Source organism: Schistocerca nitens, chromosome 7 (genome assembly GCF_023898315.1).
Source record: "Schistocerca nitens isolate TAMUIC-IGC-003100 chromosome 7, iqSchNite1.1, whole genome shotgun sequence".
In the NCBI taxonomy this organism is placed as follows: Eukaryota; Metazoa; Arthropoda; class Insecta; order Orthoptera; family Acrididae; genus Schistocerca; species Schistocerca nitens.
Genome location: NC_064620.1, coordinates 197988678 through 198013933, shown reverse-complemented (window position 1 = coordinate 198013933; position 25256 = coordinate 197988678). Strand labels below are relative to the sequence as shown.

At 42.0% G+C, this 25256-nt stretch overlaps 1 protein-coding gene across 2 annotated transcripts in view; it reads left to right on the top strand.

Annotated features, from left to right (window-relative positions):
* Positions 1 to 22291, top strand: part of LOC126194961 (ATP-dependent RNA helicase me31b) — a 45613-nt gene extending 23322 nt beyond the window's left edge. For both annotated transcript variants that reach the window (XM_049933355.1, XM_049933354.1), the window contains exons 8-11: positions 11826 to 11954; positions 19956 to 20136; positions 20217 to 20428; positions 20538 to 22291. In XM_049933355.1, coding sequence (XP_049789312.1) covers positions 11826 to 11954; positions 19956 to 20136; positions 20217 to 20428; positions 20538 to 20615 — 600 coding nt within the window. In that variant the 3' untranslated portion in view covers positions 20616 to 22291. The remainder of the gene's footprint in view (positions 1 to 11825; positions 11955 to 19955; positions 20137 to 20216; positions 20429 to 20537) is intronic.
* Positions 22292 to 25256: the final 2965 nt, after the last annotated feature.

Here is a 25256-nt window from a genome sequence, read left to right as displayed (position 1 = left end):
AGTGATGCACACATTGTTAGATAATATGAATTGGGAGGCTGTGATAGGACAAAGGGGGCAGAAACTGTTCGGAAGGTGTGTAGAGCACAGCAGTTGATACCTACTGTCCCCACACCATCTGCCAAATAGTTTCTGCTCTGTTTTATCATTAAACCCCCCCCCCCCTCCAATTCACATTCACATTCATTCACAGATATTGAGTCACTCTCTGTGAACACACCCACCAGTACCTTCTCTCTGCTCACCTCCGTTTCCATTCCTGCACCCCCCCCTCCTCCTCCTCCTCCTCCTCCTCCTCCTCCTGTAACCCACCTTCCTTTTCCCTCCCCCACAGCTTCTTGGTGCTGTGCCTGGCAGGCTAGTCCTGCTGCCTTCTTGTCTTCGCATGATCAGCCACAGAGTGCTCTTCTGTGTGCCCACCCATACCCCATTGTCTTCCTCCCCTGTCCCTGCTTCATTCAGGATTGCTGGTTTCTTCCAATATAACAGTTGCAATCTGGCAAGAGCAACCGGACATAGCGGTAATGTGTGCATGAGAAGACGTGAATGTGTGAGCCTTCCTTTCTTTCTGAGGAAGGCTTTGGCCAAATAGGTCACACAGCTAAATTATTCCATTGGGTGTTGTGGCAGGATGCTGCTGCCGCCGCCACTACCACCACCAAGACTAGTTCCCGGAAAATCTCCTTGCTAATTTATACAAGAAAATAAAAAATACACATTGAACAAAATAGGAAGACTTCTATGAAAGTTACGTGGAAATAATTAGAAATTGTCAACTTCTGCTGAGGTAGAATAGTTCTCACTTAGATGCTTCACATCAAACTTTTAACACGTTAACTCGGAATGAGATTTTCACTCTGCAGCAGAGTGTGTGCTGATATGAAACTTCCTGGCAGATTAAATCTGTGTGCCGGACTGAGACTAGAACTCGGAAAGGCAAAGGTCCCGAGTTAGTCTTGGTCCAGCACAAAGTTTTAATCTGCCAGGAAGTTTCACGTTACCTCATTTGTAAAGTAAACAGATGTTTGAAGCTATTTTATACACATGGGAATTTAATTCTTTACAAAGAATCAGTTGAGGATTTACTGGTGTGCTTCTTGTATGCAGTGAAATGTTTCCATTGTGGCCAATTGTAAATTTCATGCCACCCGTGATACTCCTTTGCTTAGTGGTGTGGTGTCCGTGTGTGGTAAATGAACTGCAGCTTCTGTGCCAGCTGCCAGTGTGTGCTATGTTCTCAACAAGTTCTTGCATGTCTGTATATTGTTTATTCCTTGCAGTGAATTTTTGTGTGATGTATGATTCATATTCCTTTCTTGATTCTGTCACTCTGTGTTAGAGTAGTAATTGTTTAGACTTCCACTAGACTGTTTGTACATTCAAGAATGATTTACCTCAGAGTTAGTTTCAGTCAATACTTGATGGACAATAATGATTGCTGTGATCTCTGTTAACCATGTTTGTTAAATAGAGTTGCTGCAGTCATGGATTGTGTTCCAGTTAACATCCAGCGTGTGTGTAAAGTTTGCAAACGTTGAGCAGCCCAAATAGAGCTATCGTAGACAAGTGGTGGCCCTGAAGTGATCTGAGCTTAAGGAGGTTGAAAAGCACAACTGGATTTCTTATGTAAGATGATCAACAATAGACGGGGATTACGCCCAACTTGATGAAATTCATCCTCATAGTGAGTCAACTTGACTGCCACAATGCCGTGGGAGTAAGAGATATAATTACTGTGCTGCCTGAAGAGAATTCACATGGAAGACATAAATCGGAATTAATCCAGAAAGTTGCAGTGTTTGGCAAGGAGCAAATCTGGCAAGTGTTGACACAAGACGATTGTAAGCTGTTGGAATATCTGCATAATTTGTGGAGCAAGGTGGATGCAGTTACTGTTCCTGATGATACACTAAGCACACTCCAGAGGAGCAGATTACTGCCGCAGGTCAGTGATTGTGGCATTGTTAATGGAAATGTTGGACATAGTGGCAGAGCTTGCCAATCAGATTAGAGGCAATTAGCAAAAGTGGAGAAATTATGCATGCAGATTAGTGCCACCTCTGAAGATCCAGAAGCCAATCATCAACCAATGCTGTGTTGTTGAGTGAGAAACAACCTATGTGCTGGTGCCACCATAAGTTCAGAGAAGTGCGAAAATGTGCAGCAACATGACAGTGAACTGCCAGTGGTAGGTGCAACTGCCCCAGTTGCAATGCCTGTTCATTTTCAGTAAAAAGGGTTGGCCACAACTATTTGATAGGCACTGGCTCAGATTTAAGCATCCTACAAAGAACTTCACACTGCCCAGCTGTAAAGTGCTGAGGGCATTCCATTTATCCACTGCTAGTAACTCATTTCCATCTCTGCATATGGCACACAGTGGATAATTGAATTTCGGATTATACCATCCGTTCACTTTTGAGTTCATAGTCACTGATGTTGGGGAGCCAGTTATAGGAACCAACCAACCTCTTGGCACATTAGTCTCTTATTGGATGTAGTAAATGCTTGGCTGGTAAACAGCGCTGTCAGACATGGCAGCGGGCTTTCACCATGATAAATCGGTGGGCAGTGCTTTGATGATACAGGTGACACAGAGTATGCCTCTGTGACAATTTCTGACTTTGAGCAGACTTCTGAGTGCACATATGTGTAAGACACACAATATGGTGCATTATATTAAAACTGCAGATGGTCCTCTGGTATCTTGTAGACCCAGGCATTTGGACTGGTCATTTGGCCATCGCTAAAGCAGAATTTGACATGATGCTTGAAGAAATAATCCAGCCATCATGTAGCCCATAGTCCATCTGCACTGCAAGTCACCCCGAAGAAAGAGCCTGGTGCCTGTGCGGTGATCATCGTGCCCTCAATGCCAGAGCTGTACCTGATGGTGATCCAGCACCTTTGTTGCCTTACTAAAATTATGCACTGCACGACTGAACAGTATTCAGTGGTTTGGACTGTGCCAAAGCATACACTCTCTCCACTTTTGAGGCCGCAAGACAGTTTGGCAAATGGAGCACTACTCGTGCACCCTAAGTTTGACACATCACTACAACAATGGTTAAATGATGTGTGGCAACCACTTGCATATTTCATGTGCAAATTGTTGCTGTTGCTATGGAAGTGGAGCACATATGACCATGAGCTCCTGGCAGTGTTTGATAGTTAAATAACTCCAGCCACACATTGAAAGGAAATTCACTATCTAAAAGGCTCACAAGCCATTCAAGTGGAATATCATCAGCTGCACTCCCCACTAGTACAGAAGGGGATTTATAAGCCAATTTGACGCGGGCATAAAGCAAATTTCCAGCATTGACAGGGTGGTGGTTGACACCTTTGACACATCAGCAGTGTGTTACAACCAATAGACTGTACAGTACTGGCCAAGGCACAGCAGAAAGGCAGAATTACAGACTTTAATCGACAATATCACTTTGGCATTCAAGCTGCACTTGGTAAACATTCATGGAAAAGAGGCTGAATTGTATCGACTTTCCACAGGTCAGGCCACGACCGCCCCTGCTGACTTCATGTCAGCACTAAGTCTTGGGCAGTTTTCAGTCTTGTCACAGTTTTGTCTGGCCACAGGTGGAGAGGTTGCCAAGAGTGGACACACATGCCTCCAATGTCAGTGGTGTAAAGTGTCCTGTCATGTGCACACGCTAGTATACGATTTTCTAGATGCAATATCTTGTTTCGCCAATGTTCACCGAAACATTACAGGAGCATTTCCTCTATTGAACAGCCAGTGACATCTGATCACAATGATATTGTTTTATGTACTGGGTAGAGGCAACACAAGTGGAGAATATCACCACAGAAACAAATTTGTTGAGGTCAGCTCCTTGCAAAGCAAGTTCGACCGGAATTCCTTTGGCAATTAAGGGACCATGTCACTAGAATATGACCTTCCACAACCTCAAGACACAGTACACCAATCACTTATGTGCCCTGTGACTTAAAACTAATCGCACATGATGCTCCGAATGGGCACTGTTAAGTCACCACTGAAATTGCTGTAACCTGGCCCATAGCATGACCGTATGAAGAATCACACAGATGATGGATGTTGTGGTAACAGAAAGCCCACAACTATTGCCACCAACTGTCAAGGCTGCATACACTTTCCAGGAAGAACTAGCATCCACTGCACCAAGACATCAGCATCCTCTAGTACCAGCACCACAATCTTGACCACTGGGTCAACAATTGGCCAATGCCGACATAAAAGTGTGCACAACCCAGTCTAGTCTCCAAATTCATTTCCTGCCCAATTCTGTGACAAAGCTAAAATTCCATTGTAGGGGCTGATGTGTTTGCTACGCAGTTGTGTGCCATTGTTGTTGTCAACTGTCGACACCAACCAGTAAGGCTCACGTGTCAAGTTGGGAAGTGTAGTGTTCATGGTAAGAAGTGAATTGCAGCTGTCAAGCAGCTTCTTTGCCAGCTGCCAGGGGCACTGCTTTCCAATGTCTGTGAATTTTAAAAGTTCTGTGTTATATGTTCTACTCTTGATTCTGTCACTCTGGTTTATAGTAGTAATTGCATACTGACTTCCTCTAAAGTATTTGTACATTCAAGAACAGTTCACTTCAGGGTGAAAGTTCTGATCAATACTTGAGACAGTAATAAAAACTGTGCTCCTTGTTAACCCAGTTCGTTACATACAGCTGCAGCAATGTGCTCGAAAATTCCTGGCAGATTGAAACTGTGCCAGACCAAGTAAACCTCCAGTCTGTGACTTGATCTTTTTTCAAGGATCAGGCAGCCCATATTGAGCTAGAATTGACACTGGAAATATAAGAAATAACAGGTCATTAATTATGGAGTATGTTTGAGAAGTTTCTTGATATATTTTTTCAGAAGAAAACATTCTCAAATAACTAAATGAAACCAAAAATGAAGTTGACTATACTTTACCAAATAGTTATCAACCATTTCAAAATTTCAGCTGACCATATACTTCTAAGGTGCAGACTACAAATAAGAATATTTATGCTAGATAAAACTAACCAAAAAGTTATATCTAAAAACAAAGATGATGTGACTTACCAATGAAAGTGCTGGCAGGTCGACAGACACACATACATACACACAAAATTCAAGCTTTTGGAACAAACTGTTGCCCCATCAGGAAAGAGGGAAGGAGAGGGAAAGACGAAAGGATGTGGGTTTTAAGGTAGAGGGTAAGGAGTCATTCCAATCCCGGGAGCGGAAAGACTTACCTTAGAGGGGAAAAAAGGACGGGTATACACACACACACACACACACACAAGCAGTAGACAGAAGTCCACCAAAAAGTTAGATATCTTTGAAAATGATGGCATAGAGACTGAGGGCAACTCTGCAACAAAGGTGTTGCTGGTGTGAAGAAAATAAGTAAAATTAAGGAATTGGATTAAGAAATGAGACACTTAAAGTAGTAAAAGAGTTTTGCTATTTGGGGAGCAAAATAACTGATGGTCGAAGTAGAGGATATAAAATGTAGACTGGCAATGGCAAGGAAAGCGTTTCTGAAGAAGAGAAATTTGACATTGAGTATTGATTTAAGTGTCAGGAAGTCTTTTCTGAAAGTATTTGTATGGAGTGTAGCCATGTGTGGAAGTGAAACATGGACGATAAATAGTTTAGACAAGAAGAGAATAGAAGCTTTCGAAATGTGGTGCTACAGAAGAATGCTGAAGATTAGATGGGTAGATCACATAACTAATGAGGTGATATTGAATAGAATTGGGGAGAAGAGAAATTTGTGGCATAACTTGACTAGAAGAAGGGATCGGTTGGTAGGACATATTCTGAGACATCAAGGGATCACCAATTTAGTATTTGAAGGCAGCGTGGATGGTAAAATCGGAGGAGATCAAGAGGTGAATACACTAAACAGATTCAGAAGGATGTAGGTTGTAGTAAGTACTGGAAGATGAAGCAGCTTGCACAGGATAGGTAGCATGGAGAGCTGCATCAAACAAGTCTCAGGACTGAAGACAACAACAACGAAAAGCTCAACTGAAAAAGATGTTAAGAAGAATGCAAACAATGATGGGAACGTGTTTACTATATGCTTAACTAAATGAAACTACCGTATTTACTCGAATCTAAGCCGCACCTGAAAAATGAGACTCGAAATAAAGGAAAAAAAATTTCCCGAATCTAAGCCGCACCTGAAATTTGAGACTCTAAATTCAAGGGGAGAGAAAAGTTTTAGGCCGCGTCTCCAGATCGAAACAGTTGGTCCATTGTAATATGAGACAATTTAGGTCTTTTGAATGACGATACAGCTACAGTAGTTTGGTTAGAGTCGTAAGCTTAGCAGTTAAGCTTTACCAGGTAGCCATTGCTATGCGTCAGGCGCTCCGTCCGTATTTATATGGGTACCCTTCCTTTTTCACGTGCTTCGTCTGCTTTGAATTGATTGCTTATTTTTCTTTGATCTGATAAGCGCAGTTTTCTTTGTTATAGGTGTTTACGTCACTCTACGCTGAAAATGCATTACTGTACTGTCATGCATTGTTTGTCGTACTCCGATACTGCGTGTTTACGGCCTGTCGCCGATCGCTGCATGGCTTGCTTTTGTGCTCGCTACCGCCGCTTAAAATTAAAAAAGAGAGGAATCGTCTCATTAGTGAAACAATGGCAAGAGACTGCTACTTGTTGTTACTTACACTGCTGCTTTCTTTGATAATGATCAACAAGAACCAAATAATAGACTGCGTATGATAGATGATGTTCTGAACGAGAGTTTAGAGAAAATTTGTCTCCGTTTGAAAATCTTTGCAGGCGCCTCTTTAGTACATTAGTCTGCATAGAAATTAGTCATCTTAGATTTAAAAATCTAGTCAATTGCCTCGCTTCATTTCTGACTGTATCACTGTTTAGCATAAGATTAATACGAATATAAACATGACATGATATGTATATTCTTCCGCGTTTGCTGTTGTCTCACTCTGTCTATTACGCAGACAGGATTTAAATGAGATAGCAGCAAACACGAAACAATACATGGCAAAATGTTTATATTCGTATTATTCTTATGGTGACGAGAATACTGCATGTGATTCACAATTTATAAAAGTTCCTAATAGCAACCATCTCTTCCCACAGATAGGAAAAAATTTAGAACGTAGAGTTGGCCATATTGACAAACATCGTAAACATTCTTGCCAGTCGGGTTTTCATAGTACATTGAAATGCTGCTACATTCGAAGATGAACAATACAGAATTTGTATTTACTTCGTTGGATAATGTATGAAAATGCAGTGGTCGAAACTCGGCGCGGAGAAAAAAAGCTTGTCTTCCACCTTTTTTTTTTTTTTTTTTTTTTTTTTTTTTTTTTTTTTTTTTTTTTCGGACGCAGAGGTTTTGGCGACAGTATTTATCTTTGTGCATACAAAGCATGCCTGTGTAGCGCTACATATATTCGACAGCAGAACTAAGTTGTGGCGGCACCCACCGACATTTTTAAGAACTTTCGCTAGCTTTGCACTCGATTCTAAGCCGCAGGCAGTTTTTTGGATTACAAAAACCGGAAAAAAAAGTGCGGCTTAGATTCGAGTAAATACGGTATTTGTAAATGCTTTAGAGAAGATATGAGAGAATTAAATGAAAATTTGTTGAAAGGATGAGTGGTGGAGAGATCCAATTCTGATTGGAACACTGCTGTAATTCCACTACTTAACTGGAAAGTAAATAATATGGGCAAGAAAAAGAACGTTTAGACACGCATGCCTCCTCTCCGTGATGAACATGACGAAATTATCACTGTGTAGAAAAGCTTCTGGATTTTAATAAAACAGAAAACGTGCATCTTATAGTTACTGCACAAGAAATTCTAGATACGTATGAGCTAAGAAAGAGATCACTTTGGCAATGCGTGAAATGTAATGTGGTGCCCTGCTAACATAAAGTGGTTTCACTTAATACCAGAGTTGCTTGTATCAGTATCACCTTTGTTTGTGCAGCAGTGACACATTGGTATTTCAGTGTCTTCAATTATAAATACATTTTAAATGCAGAATTTAAAATATTCTGCTTGCTTTTGTTTTCTGTTTAAACACTTACCCATGAGAGAATGGAAGGTTTGGACATTTGCATTGATTTTACATATGATCACAATGTCCTAAGATTTTCTCGTAGAACACTAGGATCTAACAGAATATACTTGTAGGCTTCTTTTATAGCCCTTTTTGTGGAGGCACAAATTAATATGTATTAAGTTTTTGCAATCAGTTTCGCTGTAGTCCAGTTCATAGCAAGACTGTAGTAACTGATTATTGCAACATTTTCTAAATTGTAGCATAAAACCAAGGTGGCATTATGTCTTTTAACATTGTAATTATTTATCTAGACTCCAAATTTACCAGATCAGAGATAAAGCAAGTAATGCATTGGAAGGAGAGTAAACAGTGTTAGAAAACTGACTGAAATAGCATGGATGTGTAAAGTTGAAGTATGTGTATTCATGGATATTGAATAAGTGTGTTGGAAAAACAATTAAGTTCTTAGATTTAAATCAGTGTTTTTTATAATCTATCAATAACTAGGTAATAGATCTTCATATACCCATACACTAATAATGTGTATGTAGCTCACAGCATTCCATATCAAATGGATGTGTGAAATAATTACTCAGTATATAAGTGTACAATGTGTGTCACTAAAACTTGGAAAAGTCCCAATATGATCAGGGGAGTTAAATGATGTGGTAGCCCTCCACACGCCCCCCATCCCTCCTCCCTCCCCCCTTCCATGCAGGGTCCCATTTTTACCTGAAGGGCATGCTTTTGAAGGTAAAAGGCCTGTGAAGTTTCTCCACCCCTACTGAACTGCCATTACAATCGAAAAGACTGATTTCCGATCAAATTAGCCTACAGTTATACAGTTAACAAGGCACAATAACACACTTCAAAATATTTTATCATCAACCTCAGACTCCTACCTCACTGTCAGCTATACATAGCTCTAGAGATGGAAATTCTAAAATTTGTTCATACGTAGCCCAGATAACAAAATGAAAACTTTTGTTTATAAACAAGCATTGTAAATAGCTGGAACATTTTCAATAAAAAAAATTAACCTGTTACACTGTAAAGTTTACCCTTTTATTCCAACTGCCACACAATCTCACATAAACTCCATGAGTGAAGCCAGATGCTCCAGCTAGTTAATTATATAACATTTATAAAGTCTTCAGATAAAACATTTGTAAAGCCATAGATAGTCATCACTATGGAATTCTTCTTTGAAGATTCCTGCTGTCAGTAGTCTTGTCAGTCTGTTGACTCCACATCATCCCGATACCCAACTTGCTTCCTGGCCCTCAGGGGGCTCATTTCTTTCATGGGGCCCCGAGCTATTGTAGCCCATTCCTTATTCACCCTGCCCCTCCCTCTCTAGCCTCGCTCCTTCCCCTCGGTGTTCTGATTTATATTGACCTGGCTACTTACTTGGTTCCTTATATTGCTTTTAATTTTGTTCCTTCTGCCTGTTCTTTAATTCTTTTCAGCATTTAGGTCCCTGCTTGAGGTGTGACCTCCACTTCTAAATCTTCTGTTTCTAGTGTGAGCCATTTGGGAAAGAACTCCTTCCTTAGCATCAATGGTGTGGATTCCTCTCCCCTCTTCCTTCCCTGCTGTAGCCCCCCTTAACCCTGCTAGGTCACCAGCACGTGTAGCCAGTATGTGTGGTGGGGCTGTTATGTACCCATCAGGCTTAGCTCCCTGACAACACAGGGATTACACTACTGATACCTGAACTATTCCTCCCCAAGTATTACATGGTGTGGTTACTTGTCTTCCTCAAGCATCTGAACTTCCCAGCAATGGCCACCATGTCAGGCAGCCTTTGCTGTGGCTACCCCATATTCGCCACGTAAAGACTACACGTATACAGAAGCTTAATGCTATCTGCCTCCTGACCGATACATCTTGGGGTGCAGACCATGCTGCTACTCTCAATCTTTACCATGTTCTGGTCTTTTCCAGACTAGATTATGGTTGTAGAGTTTGACTCAGCAGCTCTTTCCAATATGCGAATACTTGACCCTTCTACCATTGTAGGATGTCTGGCTATTGGTGCCTTTCACGCTAGTCCTGTTAAGTCTCCTCACAGAAGTGGGGATGTGCCATCTACAAATATGACAGAGCCAACTCGTGGTTTCCCACGCAGTCGCAATTTACCAGTTCCCTGGCCATCCCATGTACCCTGTCCTCTTTGCAGAGGAGGGATGTCTTTCTCCTGATAACCACCCACGGGTGGGATTGCTGGTTGGAATGTGTCTCACTTCCCCAATCAGGACCTCTCTCCACTCACTGGAATGTGTCCTGTGTATTTCTCCCACATTCCCCCTTGGATGGTGCCTAGACTGTGCAACCCACACCATAATCTTCATATAGATACTTTATTCCATACTGCATTAACTCTATGTAGCAATGAGGTGACATGCTGAGGGTAGAAAGTTAAAAATAGAAAACCTGTGCAAAGTTATTCCATTGCAATATTTGTAGATATTTAATTACTAGTGTCAGAACCATTAAGATTTTCAAATGGTAGCTTGTGTTAAAATAGATAAGAATATTGACGTGGTATCAACAGCCATTTGACAATTGCTGTTAGATGAAAGCCACTTGCATAATTTACAATAGATTGCAGTTATCAGTTGTAAGCATCCATGTTCCTCATGCATGATTCCTACCAACCTTTCTTTAAATGATAGCTATTATCTTTACTTTTCTTGAGATCCAGCATCGAATATCTTTGGTTCGTGTTAATCATTCAGTCATCCATCTTAAGTACATGTTCCATGTGTTGTCCTGTGTGTTTTAATTTGGTTGTGCTGGAGTGAACAGAGTATCTTACACTCAAGCTTGTTTCGTGATGAGTTAGTTATCTGCCTTGGTGATTACAGATCTGCATCTCCCCATTGCTCACTGAACAAACATAAAAGGTGTTAATGAATTTAGCATTAAAAGTTCTGGTCTCACTGCCATAAAGGGAGGACGACTGTTCAAACCTGCGTTTGGCCATCCTTATTTCCCTGAATTGCTTCAGGCAAATGCTAGGTTGGTTCCTTTGAAAGGGCACGGCAGACTTCCTTCCCTAATCCAATGGCACAAATGGTGTCGCTGTTTGGTCACTAACCCCCAAACCAACTAATCACTGCTATAAAGTTAAAATGTTGATTATAAACTTAACAAATAACACTTTGTTTGTCTATTTCACATGTGTAATCTTTCGGTAACAGAACTGTTCTGAAGCCAGTAATGAAACTGAATATAATTTAGCTTTGGACCCAAAACCATGAAAACAGTGTCAACCTTTGTTGAAGTAGCTGTACATTCAGTTGGCAATTCAATGTAAGTTTTCTATTTAATCAGCAATTGTGGTGCTCATTTGAATGTGCTGGAAAAGCCACAACAGCTCATCTGCTGTCATTCTTTCTGGTGAAAGTGATATTCTTACTTAATGTAACAATTGTATCAGTCTTTTGCTTGCCTGTTGCTTGATGTGTGTGTAAGTAATGAAATTTTGTCTGTCAGTGCTTGTAATAGTTGTATGTTTATGCTTGTAATACTTGTAAGTTTAGATAAATTACTTATGAAGATATGACTAGAAGAAAACTACAGGTCCGTAGTATGTTTCCAAAAGTATCTCAACAGAGCAAGAGTTATGTCAGGAACTTGTGATTATTTATGTTGAGTACAAACTACTAAACCATGGACTGCATATCATGTACTGAATTCTAGACAAGCTGAGTAAAATGAATCACCACCATTCCTTACTCACTCACTTTCTCTCATATTTTTACTTTCTTTTCCAGGAAAAACACTTACGGAAACCATATGAGATTAACTTAATGGAAGAACTTACCTTAAAGGGTGTCACACAGTACTACGCCTTCGTACAAGAGAGACAGAAGGTTCATTGCCTCAACACATTGTTTTCCAAGGTAATTTGGTCACACTAGCATAGACTATGTTAAGGATAAGTGTAATACTTCTTAATAAGAAAGTGTTCGGACAGTGCTAGAATTTAATGCTTTAACCTTGAAGTTAATTGTGATAGCCGGCCAGGGTGGCCGAGCGGTTCTAGGTGCTGCAGTCTGGATGTGTGTGATGTCCTTAGGTTAGTTAAGTTTGAGTAGTTCTAAGTTCTAGGGGACTGAGGACCTCAGCAGTTAAGTCCCATAGTGCTCGGAGCCATTTGAACCATTTTACTTGTGATAGATTTTTGAAGAATAAGTTTTATGAAATAGCTATAACTAGTACACAGCATCGAAAACTGTCGTAGAGGGATTGGTAGCCTAGTGTGTTCTCCATCCTGCAAGAAATGACAAATTTCATTAGTTATAGTGCAGTGAAAAAATTGCTGTGTAATGTTCATACCTGTCAGTGGAAAAAGTCTGAATATTCATGTTGTGCTAATTTCATACCACAATGCTATTTTTCCATTGTGTAGACTGTTCCAAAAGTTCATGTACCCTGATAAATGTACCCGTGTTCCATCAGAAAGCATCCCAGCATCACCCACTCAATCCTTAAAAAACAGCCAGTTGAAATACTGGTACCAGGCAGTGGGCTCTGAATGGGTCTGTACTATTATTGCTTTGTAAGGCTTGTTTGTGCTCATTTCTGCAAACTGATAAGTGCTAATGATGCAACACTTCTCAGACTTACTGCAAGGCTGCCTCTAACTGGTCTAATTCAACTGGTGTGCTACCAACCAGTATGTTGGAGTAACAATCTGGATGGGGCAGTGACTGGAGCAGGCCTAAAATAGTGTGGCCTTCTGAAAATACCAGACAGCATTTCTTGTACATGAAATACTTGCATTTTAGATCTCATAATTATAGTCATTTGTGACTGATCTGCAGCCTTGTATAAGGTTTTGCTGCAAGTCTTTGAAGTTCAATAGAAGTAAATTTTGAACAAGTTCTTAATTGAAACTTCCTGGCAGATTAAAACTGTGTGCCCGACCGAGACTCGAACTCGGGACCTTTGCCTTTCGCAGGCAAGTGCTCTACCAACTGAGCTACCCAAGCACGACTCACGCCCGGTACTCACAGCTTTACTTCTGCCAGTACCTTGTCTCTTACTTTCCAAACTTTACAGAAGCTCTCCTGCAAGGTTCGCAGGAGAGTTTCTGTAACGTTTGGAAGGTAGGAGACGAGGTACTGGCAGAAATAAAGCTGAGAGTACCGGGCGTGAGTCGTGCCTCGGTAGCTCAGTTGGTAGAGCACTTGCCCGCGAAAGGCAAAGGTCCAGAGTTCGAGTCTCGGTCGGGCACACAGTTTTAATCTGCCAGGAAGTTTCATATCAGCGCACACTCTGCTGCAGAGTGAAAATCTCATTCAAGTTCTTATTTATAAACTATCCTTAAAAAGTGGTTATTACTTTGCCAGGACATGCCCACATTGCAGCTTAAATTTCAGTAACTACCTTAGTTTAAAGGAGAGGTAACCAACTTGTCACTTGAAGCTAGTAGGTTAGCAGATTATTGCTATTCCATTATTGGTTTACTGTGAGTAGTTGCAGCAACAGCATGCACACACATTTTCACCCAAATGTTCATTTTCTTTCAACCCCAGTGTTCATTGTGGATATCATATCTGTTCAGTTAAGACCTTTGTAACCATAACTGTCCAATATGTTAACCTGATAGTTAAACATTCTGTGAAATTTGTTAACCATCCGTCCAGCTGACTCCATTACAAGTAAAGAGCACTTCATGGCACTCTTGCTTAAGACAATTAATTCATAAACTTATCACCAACATGAGTACATCAAAACAGTTAAGTGTGAATATGTGAAGAAAGTTTGCTCCACATTGTTGTTTATAATTTTGCATCACTGCTTTTATCCTCATGGTGAACAGAAATGTTACAGTTCGGCTTCAGACGAAGACTTGGGAGGGATCACGTAATTTAGTATGCAAACAATAGAATTTGAAAATGGTCTGAGGACAAAATCAGTTCTTCAAAATATTGTACGATGGGACTAAGTGGATATCCTATTTTATAAAAATATATATATATATATATATTTTTCCTGCGTGGAATGTTTCCCTATATATATATATATATATATATATATATATATATATATATATATATATATATATATAAACAAAGATGATGTGACTTACCAAATGAAAGTGCTGGCAGGTCGACATACACACAAAAATCAAGCTTTCGCAACAAACTGTTGCCTCATCAGGAAAGAGGGAAGGAGAGGGAAAGGCGAAAGGATGTGGGTTTTAAGGGAGAGGGTAAGGAGTCATTCCAATCCCGGGAGTGGAAAGACTTACCTTAGGGGGAAAAAAGGACGGGTATACACTCGCACACGCACACACATATCTATCCAGACACAAGCAGACATATTTCAATATGAGGAGATTCAATCTTTCCTCGCTGAGCAGGGCGTGACGGCTGTCCATAGGATCATGAAAAAGGTCAACAATGACCTTGTACCGACCCGGACACTTTTCTTGACCTTCGATAGTGTTAAGCTGCCATCGCGCATAAAGGCGGGCTACGAGGTTATTTCTGTTCGCCCCTATGTCCCGACACCTACGCGCTGCTACCAGTGTCAGCGTTTCAATCACACTCGACAGTCTTGTTCCAATGCGGCTAAATGTGTCACTTGTGGCAGGGATGCCCATGAGGGTGACTGTCCACCTCCGTCTCCTCGTTGTGTGAACTGTCAGGGTGACCATGCCGCATCCTCCCGCGACTGTCCTGTCTATAAGGAAGAACGCTGTATCCAAGAAATTCGAGTCAAAGAGAGAGTGTCCACCTCGGCTGCTCGCAAGCTATTGGCTAGTAGGAAGCCCACGCTGCTCCCAGCGGGGAAATACAGTACTGTCCTCGCCTGTCCTCGCCTCTCCTCGGACTACCAGGGAGGTAGCAACCCAGACATGCGATATGACCTTCAGCACCACGGTCGTCCATTCGGCCAGTGCTAAGATTGCGCGGTCGACGTCTCCTCTTCGTCCCATCACCCCACAGACACCAGCCCCTTCATCAGCTTCTGCTAAGACGAAGACCCAGAAGTCTGATGCACGGGCCTTCAAGAAGGAACCGTCCCGTGCAGACTTCCTACGTACCTCGACCTCCCAGCCTTCGACCGGTACTTCCACCAAACGTCCTTCCAAGAAGGCTCATAGGAAGCACAGTTCTCCTTCTCCGCCAGGGCGCATTTCTTCTCCTGCGCCACCCAGCGGTTGCCGCCCAAGGCCGTCATCCGTTTCGCCTGGCTGCACCACTGGCAGCCGAACATCTGGCCGTTCACCGGCGGAGGAAGCTCCCCCTCCTGGCCATCTTCCCAAGATGGCCGATGAACCTATAGACCCAATGGACGATGACTGTCCGCCTACTGATAGCGGCGGCAGTGCTCGCTCGAAGCCAGGCCCTCAGCGGCCTTCGAGTTGACCCCGTTTTTCATCTTCCTTTTCTTCTTACGATGGCACTTATTCACTGGAATATTCGCAGCATTCGCTCCAACCGAGAGGACTTGCAGTTGCTGCTCCGCTTGCACCGTCCGCTCGTCGTAGCCCTCCAGGAAACGAAGCTACGCCCCCCCAATCAAATTGCCTTGGCGCACTACACCTCTGTGCGTTTTGACCTACCCCCTGTGGTAGGTATCCCGGCTCATGGAGGGGTTATGTTGCTGGTCCGGGATGATATTTACTACGATCCCATCACGTTGCACACCGGCCTGCAGGCAGTTGCCATCCGCATTACTCTCCCCACTTTTACATTTTCCATTTGTACCGTTTACACTCCATCGTCATCTGCCGTTACCAGGGCAGACATGATGCAACTTATTGCTCAGCTACCTGCACCATTTTTGTTAACTGGCAACTTCAATGCCCACCATCCCCTTTGGGGCTCTCCAGCATCCTGCCCGAGGGGCTCCCTGTTAGCAGACCTTTTCAACCAGCTCAATCTTGTCTGCCTCAATACTGGCGCCCCTACTCTTCTTTCAGACACATCTCACACCTATTCCCATTTAGACCTCTCTATATGTACTCCCCAACTTGCACGCCGGTTTGAGTGGTATGCACTTTCTGATACATATTCGAGCGACCACTTCCCGTGTGTTATCCATCTCCTGCAGCATACCCCCTCTCCGTGCTCATCTAGTTGGACCATCTCCAAAGCAGACTGGGGGCTCTTCTCTTCCAGGGCGACCTTTCAGGATCAAACCTTCACAAGCTGCGATCGTCAGGTCGCACACCTCACGGAAGTCATTCTCGCTGCTGTTGAATATTCCATCCCTCACCCTACTTCTTCTCCACGTCGCGTACCGGTCCCCTGGTGGACCGCAGCATGTAGAGACGCTTTATGTGCTCGTCGACGTGCTTTACGCACCTTTAAACGCCACCCTACAGTGGCGAATTGTATCAATTATAAACGATTACGTGCACAGTGTCATCATATTATTAAAGAAAGCTAGAAAGCCAGCTGGGCTGCTTTCACAAGCACCTTCAACAGTTTTACTCCTTCTTCTGTTGTCTGGGGTAGCCTGCGCCGGCTATCTGGCACTAAGGTCCACTCACCAGTTTCTGGTTTGACGGTCGCGAATGACGTCCTTGTGGCCCCTGAGGATGTCTCCAATGCCTTCGGCCGCTTTTTCGCCGAGGTTTCGAGCTCCGCTCATTACCACCCTGCCTTCCTCCCCTGCAAACAGGCAGAGGAGGCTAGGCCACCTAACTTCCGCTCCTCGAATCGTGGAAGTTATAATGCCCCATTCACCATGCGGGAACTCGAAAACGCACTTGGCTGATCACGGTCCTCCGCTCCAGGGCCTGATTCTATTCATATTCAGATGCTGAAGAACCTTTCTCCTGCGGGTAAAGGTTTTCTTCTTCGTACTTACAATCGCATCTGGATTGAGGGACATGTTCCCGCATGCTGGCGCGAGTCTATTGTTGTCCCGATTCCTAAGCCGGGGAAGGACAAGCACTTGCCTTCCAGTTATTGACCCATCTTGCTTACCAGCTGTGTCTGTAAAGTGATGGAGCGAATGGTTAACTCTCGATTGGTTTGGCTGCTCGAGTCTCGACGCCTACTTACCAATGTACAATGTGGATTTCGTAGGCGCCGCTCTGCTGTTGACCATCTGGTTACCTTGTCGACCTTCATTATGAATAACTTCTTGCGGAAGTGCCCGACCGCGGCTGTGTTCTTTGATTTGGAGAAGGCTTACGACACCTGTTGGAGGGCGGGCATTCTCCGCACCATGCATACATGGGGCCTTCGCGGTCGCCTCCCTCTTTTTATTCGTTCCTTTTTAATGGATCGACAGTTCAGGGTACGTGTGGGTTCTGTCCTGTCAGACACCTTTCGCCAGGAGAATGGGGTGCCACAGGGCTCAGTTTTGAGCGTCGCTCTCTTCGCCATCGCGTTCAATCCCATAATGGATTGCCTCCCAGCTGATGTATCAGGCTCCCTTTTCGTGGACGATTTTACCATCTATTGCAGCGCGCAGTGTACACGTGTCCTGGAGCGCTGTCTTCAGCGTTCTCTTGACCGTCTTAACTCCTGGAGTGTCGCCAATGGCTTCCGTTTTTCTGCCGAGAAGACGGTATGTATTAACTTCTGGCGCTACAAAGAGTTTCTCCCACCGTCCTTACGACTCGGTCCCGTTGCTCTCCCAGTCGTGGAGACAACAAAATTTTTACGTCTTACATTTGACAGGAAACTTAGCTGGTCTCCACAAGTGTCGTATTTGGCTGCCCGTTGTACCCGTTCTTTAAATGTCCTCCGTGTTCTCAGTGGTATGTCGTGGGGAGCGGATCGAACCGTCCTGCTTCGTCTATATCGGTCGATCGTCCGCTCCAAGCTGGATTATGTGAGCTTCGTATACTCCTCTGCACGGCCATCCATCTTACGCCGCCTCAACTCCATACAACGTCGGGGTTTACGACTTGCGATCGGAGCGTTTTATACTAGTCCTGTAGAGTCTTCATGCTGACGCTGGCGAATTGCCACTCACCTACCGGCGCGATATACTGCTTTGTCGGTATGCCTGTCGGCTACTGTCAATGCCCGACCACCCATCTTATCGTTCCTTTTTTGACGACTCTCTCGACCGTCAATACGGGTTGTATGTCTCTGCCCTGCTACCCCCTGGAGTTCGCTTTCGTCGCCTCCTTCAACACCTTAATTTTTCACTCCCTGCAACCTTTCTCGAGTGGGCGAGAGCCACACGCCACCTTGGCTCCAGGCTCAGGTCCGCATTCACCTTGACCTCAGCTCGCTCCCAAAAGAGGTTACCCCCAGTTCGGTCTACCACTCCCATTTTGTTGAACTTCGTTCGAAGTTCATCAATATGACCTTAATTTATACAGATGGCTCAAAGACCAATGACGGGGTCGGGTGTTCTTTTATTGTCGGGGCACAAAGTTTCAAATACCGGCTCCATGGCCATTGTTCGGTCTTCACAGCTGAGCTCTTTGCCCTCTACCAGGCTGTTCTTTACATCTGCCACCACCGACATTCTGCTTATGTCATCTGCTCCGATTCCCTGAGCGCCATCCAGAGCCTCAGTGATCCGTATCCGGTTCACCCTTTCGTGCACCGGATCCAACGCTCTCTTCAGCAGCTGGTGGACGTCGGTTCTCCGGTTAGCTTTATGTGGGTCCCTGGCCATGTCGGTATCCCTGGGAACGAAGCTGCAGATGCCGCGGCCAAGGCTGCGGTCCTCCAGCCTCGGACAGCTTCTTGTTGTGTCCCTTCGTCGGATTGTAGCAGGGTAATTTGTCGGCGCATTTTATCGCTGTGGCATGCCGATTGGGCCGCACTTACAGACAACAAGCTTCGGGCCTTGAAACCTCTTCCCGCGGCTTGGACGTCCTCCTCCCGCCCTTCTCGGCGGGAGGAGGTCGTTTTGGCCCGGTTACGCATTGGACACTGCCGGTTCAGCCATCGCCATCTGCTGACGGCTGCGCCGGTGCCATTCTGCCCATGTGGGCAATTGCTGACGGTCCGCCACATTTTAATGTCTTGTCCGGATTTTAACACACTGCGTCTAGATCTTAACCCGCCATCTACTCTAGATGCCATTTTAGCGGATGACCCACGAGCAGCTGCTCGCGTTCTTCGTTTTATCAATTTGACAAACCTCTCTAAGGACATTTGATGATGCTGTTTTTTAATCCTTTGCCAGTCAGTCTGTCTTTTATCGTGTTTTCCCTTTTAGTTGTTTTAAACTTGTGCCTCGCGGTGCATTCTTAACGTAGTCAGGGCGCTAATGACCATTGAAGTTGTGCGCCCTAAAACAAAAAATTTGATAGCCCTGCAGTCAAAAATTGCCCAAAAACAAAAAGTGCAAAAAGGTCACAATCCATTTCCGGTTAAGTTTGACATTTTGTCCTAGCCATATCACCTTCAAATTGTTGTCATGACTGATTCATAGCTACTGCTTGTTTCTGTGTGACTAAAATGGGCATTAAAGAGCCTTTTATCCACTGATTGAAGATGCTTTTATTCACTTCTTCATTGAAGTGTTATAGATGTTTATACAGATGTGGCATTATTTTCATAAAGTTTCCCATGAAATAAAAAGGCAGCATATTGCAGAGTTGTTAATCTGGCAACCAGTTAACTGATGGTAAAAGTTCCATTTACTGATGGACTGATACTTGGTGATTAACATATTGTTTTTAGAATTTAATTACTTCAGCATCTATAAATGGTAGTGATAAAAGTGGTAGTTCCAAATTTCTAGTAACAGTTTAATTTTGGAACTTCCAGTAACTCTAAATTTCATTTATTCATTATTTCTTGCATAAATTCATAATTCTGATACCAGCTTTTCAGATTTTTATAGAAAGTTCTACTTGACAAAAATTAGACTTAAAACTTGTGTGAAAGAGCTCTTTTCAGAATTTAGAGATTTTTCGCTTTTGAACTTCTTGTTGAAACATAATTTTTTGTTGTATTTAGTTGCAGATAAACCAGAGCATAATTTTCTGCAATTCAACACAACGTGTAGAGTTGCTTGCCAAGAAAATAACTGAATTGGGCTATTGTTGTTATTACATTCATGCTAAAATGGCGCAAGCACATCGCAATCGTGTTTTCCACGATTTCAGAGCAGGCTTGTGCAGAAATCTTGTGTGTTCAGGTAATCATTCTATCAATTGACACTGACTTTCAGTGTTAGGTGTATGGAATAAACTAAGTGTTTTCCACTTTCTTTTACAGATCTGTTCACAAGAGGTATAGATGTTCAGGCTGTGAATGTAGTAATAAACTTTGATTTCCCAAAGATGGCCGAAACTTACTTGCACCGAATCGGTAGGTCAGGAAGATTTGGCCATCTCGGTATAGCAATAAATCTTATTACTTACGAAGATAGATTTGCACTACATCGTATTGAACAGGAACTAGGTACAGAGATCAAACCTATACCCAAGGTGAGAAAACAGTGATCACAGCTTAGTGACAAGAGCACACTATTTTAAATAAATTTAGTCACACAGTGAGTATTCATCTAAAATATTTTAAAATAACTTATTGTTGCAGGTGATTGATCCCTCGCTGTATGTTGCAACGAAAATTGAAGACACTCAGGGAATTGATGAGTCAAATGTGAGCAAATAGACTCAGTTTTGATTTCATTTTCAGTGCCAGTAATGTGGTAACAGTGCTGGACACTTAGATACAAAGTGAAGTTTTTGTTTCGTTTCGTCTTTTCCCATTGTACATACTACAGAATCATTACTTCCTCATAGTGCAGGCCGAAATGAACTTGCGTCCTGGTGGAGGAAACAGTTTCATTTGAATATTTTCCACTTTTTGTGGAATGTGAATAGACGGTGTGAATTTTTGTTTAGACTTTTTATACGATTTATATAGTGTATGACGCTATCTACACTCGTGGAGTGACCGAAGAAATTTCTAGATTGTTATTTGCTTTGTTCTCACAGTGGATCAGTTGTATTGCTGAACATTCTAACGAATAATGAGTCATAATTTTTATTTTAACTAAATATATTCTGGAATTTCCAATTCGATCCACTGCCAGAACTACAAAGAGTGAATAGTTTTGTAAATTTATTTTTATATATACATTGTCGATTGGCTATGGAAAGTCTTTCAGGAGAATGAAGCACACCAGGTGACAGCTGCTTTTTGCTATGCATGTAACCTAACATCTTACCCCGATAACACCTTTTGGATCTCGATGCATAACATCTGTGCAGCAAAGTCATTCTGAATGAAAGCACACTTGAAGAATTTTCCATAGCCAGATATTGAGTGCAAATTTTGAAATGACTGGATAATCTGTCCGTTAAAAATCAGAACTCAAATCATAGTGCAAGCAATATTGTCTTTATTGTAGAACAAAGATCTTTCACTTTCTGAAGATCTTTAATTTTGAAGGACTACTGTATTTTCTTGTTGTGAAACGTGTAGTGTGAGACATGTAAATAAGTAATAGTCTGAAATTACGGAGATGCAAATGTGTGTGAAAATGTCGCTGGAAGGAGTTTCTTTCATTTAGTTTATTATAAAGCGGTTAAGTTCTTCAGTGTCAGAAATGACACAGATACTGCATTGTTTGGAATGTGTGATTGTGCTGTGAGTATTTGTGTATGTGAAGAAAAATGCTGTTCAAGAATTCAGGGAAACTCGGAGCCTCTAAGCAAATAGGAGGTTCTATACTGAAGCTTGAAGTGTGAGTAATGAGTACCTGTAGAGATCCAAAGCACACAAGGCTTCAGTGCAGCAAGCCTTAGAAATCCAGTTACTGACCGGGGAGTGGATTTCTGTCAATAAGCTGCACACAAAAAATTGAAGATTAATACTTCAGACACTGTGTGTCAAATGCCTACATACCAAAATTCTCTTCAGATTTTATCACCACAGCTTTCCTTTGCATGTCATTGGTTTGGTTTGTATGAAAAGAAAAAATTACATAAAACTCCTCAGAAAAATCAGAAATCACTTTGCAGAGATTACAGTAATGTGCATTACATTGTTTTCCTTCTTCAGTTAAATGGCCATTGGGTAAAAATGGGTTTCACAAATAAAGGGCATTTAAAAAATTAACAAAATTTACTATTTTGGCCAGGAATTTAAAATTTTACATTTTGGCACATTGGCATAAAGAAACTTTAAAATACATAAAATGTGAAGGTATTAAATTGGCTGCATTTTTAGTGGAAAGAAATCTGAAAAATTGTCATATTAAATAGCATCTAAATTAAAATTTTATTTATTCTGTTTGTTACAAATGATACTTGGTTTGTCAAATCTGATATTTCTCTCAAAATGTTTGTTTTATTTGTCAAATCATGAAAAATTTCAAAATCAGTTTTCTCAGAAGGTGAATTGAAATAAGAAAAAACAAAAAATATATACATACCTTCACTAACATGGCAGTTTTTATTATCTACCAATTCCCACCATTTGTATGAGTGTGCATTTCTTTGTAACTGATACATGTGCATGTGTGTTTTTTAGTAGTAATTGCAACAATCCATCAGTAATGCAAAAACAGATAAATCCAATGTTCAGGCCTGGAAGACAACATTGAGATGAAAATACTGATGTTACTGAAAAGGAAACCTTACTTTTGTCACATGACAAAAATCATGTCAGTAGTGAGGTTACGGAAAACGAAGAAGAAAAGAAAATTGGCCAATGACAGGTTTGGGGCTTACGATCAGGGAAAGGAACCAGAATAAATATTGACAGGTCAAATTTTGGGAGAATAGGTAAACAGAAAAACATTAATAGCTTTCAGTGACCTAGAAAATTCATTTGATATGGTTAGTTATTATTTAAAGCAATGTGCAGAATAGGACCTGACTGGATGGATAGGCAGCTAATTTTCATTACGTATTGGATATTAATGGTAGCAAGGAACGAAAAAATAAGGGGCGCAATGGCTCCCATCTGTCACCTTACTTATTATTTTCAGATTTGCCAGTAGTAATGAAAAATACTGGAATCAAAATTAATGTTCACATCAGATTTGCTGAGGACAATGCAATAATGGTAGGCCAGATGAAGAGAAAAATCATGTAGAGGTAACTAAATATCAATATGACAGAAGTTGCAAAGTAGACAAATGAGGTGGAGGTAAGACTGACATTAAACAGGCAATGAGCAGCTCAAAGTAACATTTCACTATCCAAGTAGCATATGGAGGAAAGCAATGGATATTTCAAGGAAATTAAGTGAACAGTAGCACTGGCAGTGTGTCACACAAAGTAAGAACATGTTGAACAAACCCATCAGCTTCCACAGTAAGAAAAGATTTTATAACTATGAGTAGTGTCCTGATACATGGATGTGACACCCTGACATCACCAAAGCAGGAGAAAGCTCACTTTGAAGCTGCAGAAATGTGTTTCTGTAATTTAACTGGACAGAAAAGAAATATACTCACCGAGTAGGGGCAGAAGAATACACGCAAAGAAGGTACTAAAGCTTGCAAGCTTTTGGAGTCGGTGGTTCCTTCTTGCAGGACTGAAGGCGAAGGAAAAGGACTGGTGAATTTCAGGAAATTGCCCAGGACCTCAGGGTCAGGGGAGGCACTGCACATGACAATGAAAGACTTTCGGCGACTGCACTGGATGGATTGGAAAACCTGAGACGTTGAAGGTGGAAGATAGGCTTTATATGTGACACACATTACTGCCAAATCATGCACGAGTTAATATGACCAAATACTACGTACATAGAATGTGATAGAGGTGGGAGGGTGGTAGCAAAAAATACAGATCAGAAAATGAAAAATGCAGAAAACTGAAAGGCAGGAATAGTTACTGTGAACAAACGCAGAGACTGTAGAAAGTAATGTAAATTAAGGCCAGATGGGTGACAAGAGCCAAGGACACATTGTAGTGCCAGTTCTCACCTATGGAGTTCAGAGAAACTGGTGTCCTGGGGGGTGGGGGGGGGGGGTATCCAGTTGGCAGGTGCGATGAAATAGGCATCAAGGTCACGACTGTCATATTGTAAAGAATGCTCTGTGACAGGATATTGTGCATTGCCAATTTACGCCCTCAGCCTATGCACTTTAATTGTAACTGATAGCTTTGTGGAAAAAGAAAACTGACGTTCTACAGATCGGAGTGTGGAATGTCAGATCCCTTAATCAGGCAGGTCGGTAAGAAAATTTAAAAAGGGAAATGGATAGGTTAAAGTTAGATATAGTTGGAATTAGTGAAGTTCGGTGGCAGCAGGAAAAAACTTCTGGTCAGATGAATAAAGGATTTTAAATACAAAATCAGATATAGGTAATGCAGGAGTAGGTTTAATAATGAATAAAAACAGGAGTGCAGGTAAGCTACTACAAACAGCACAGTGAAAGGATTATTGTGGCCAAGATAGACAAAAGCCCACACCTTGCACAGTTGTAAAAAGTTCATATGCCAACTAGCTCTGCAGATGATGATGAGATTGATGAAATGTTTGATGAGATGAAAGAAATTATTCAGATAGGGAAGGGAGACGAAAATTTAATAGTAATGGGTGACTGGAATTCGATAGGAAAAGGAAGAGAAGGAAACACAGGTGAATATGAAATAGGGGTAAGGAATCAAGAGGGAGCTGCCTGGTAGAATTCTGTACAGAGCATAACTTAATCATAGCTAACACTTCGTTCAAGAATCATGAAAGGAGGTTGCTTAAATGGGAGAACCCTGGAGATACTAGGTTTCAGATAGATAATGTAATGGTAAGACAGAGGTTTAGGAACCGGGTATTAAATTTTAAGACATTTCCAGGGGCAGATGTGGACTCTGACCACAATCTATTGGTTATGAACTGTAGATTAAAATTGAAGTAACTGCAAAAAGGTGGGAATTTAAGATGGGACCTGGATAAACTGCCAGAACCAGAGGTGGTAGTGTTTCAGGGACAGTATCAGGGAATGATTGACAGGAATGGGGGAAAGAAATACAGTAGAAGAATGAGTAGCTTTGAGTGATGATGGTGGTGGTTGTTGGGATGTGTAAGGGGGACTAATGAGTGATGAAATACTGAAGGCAGCAGAGGGTCAAATAGGTAAAAGACGAGGGCTAGTAGAAATCCTTGGGTAACAGAAGAGATATTGAATTTAATTGATGAAAGGAGAAAATAACAAAATGCAGTAAATGAAGCAGGCAAAAAGAATACAAACGTCTTAAAAATGAGATCAACAGGAAGTGCATAATGGCTAGAGGACAAATGCAAGGATGTAGAGGCTTATCTCACGAGGGGTAAGATAGATACTGCCTACAGGAAAAT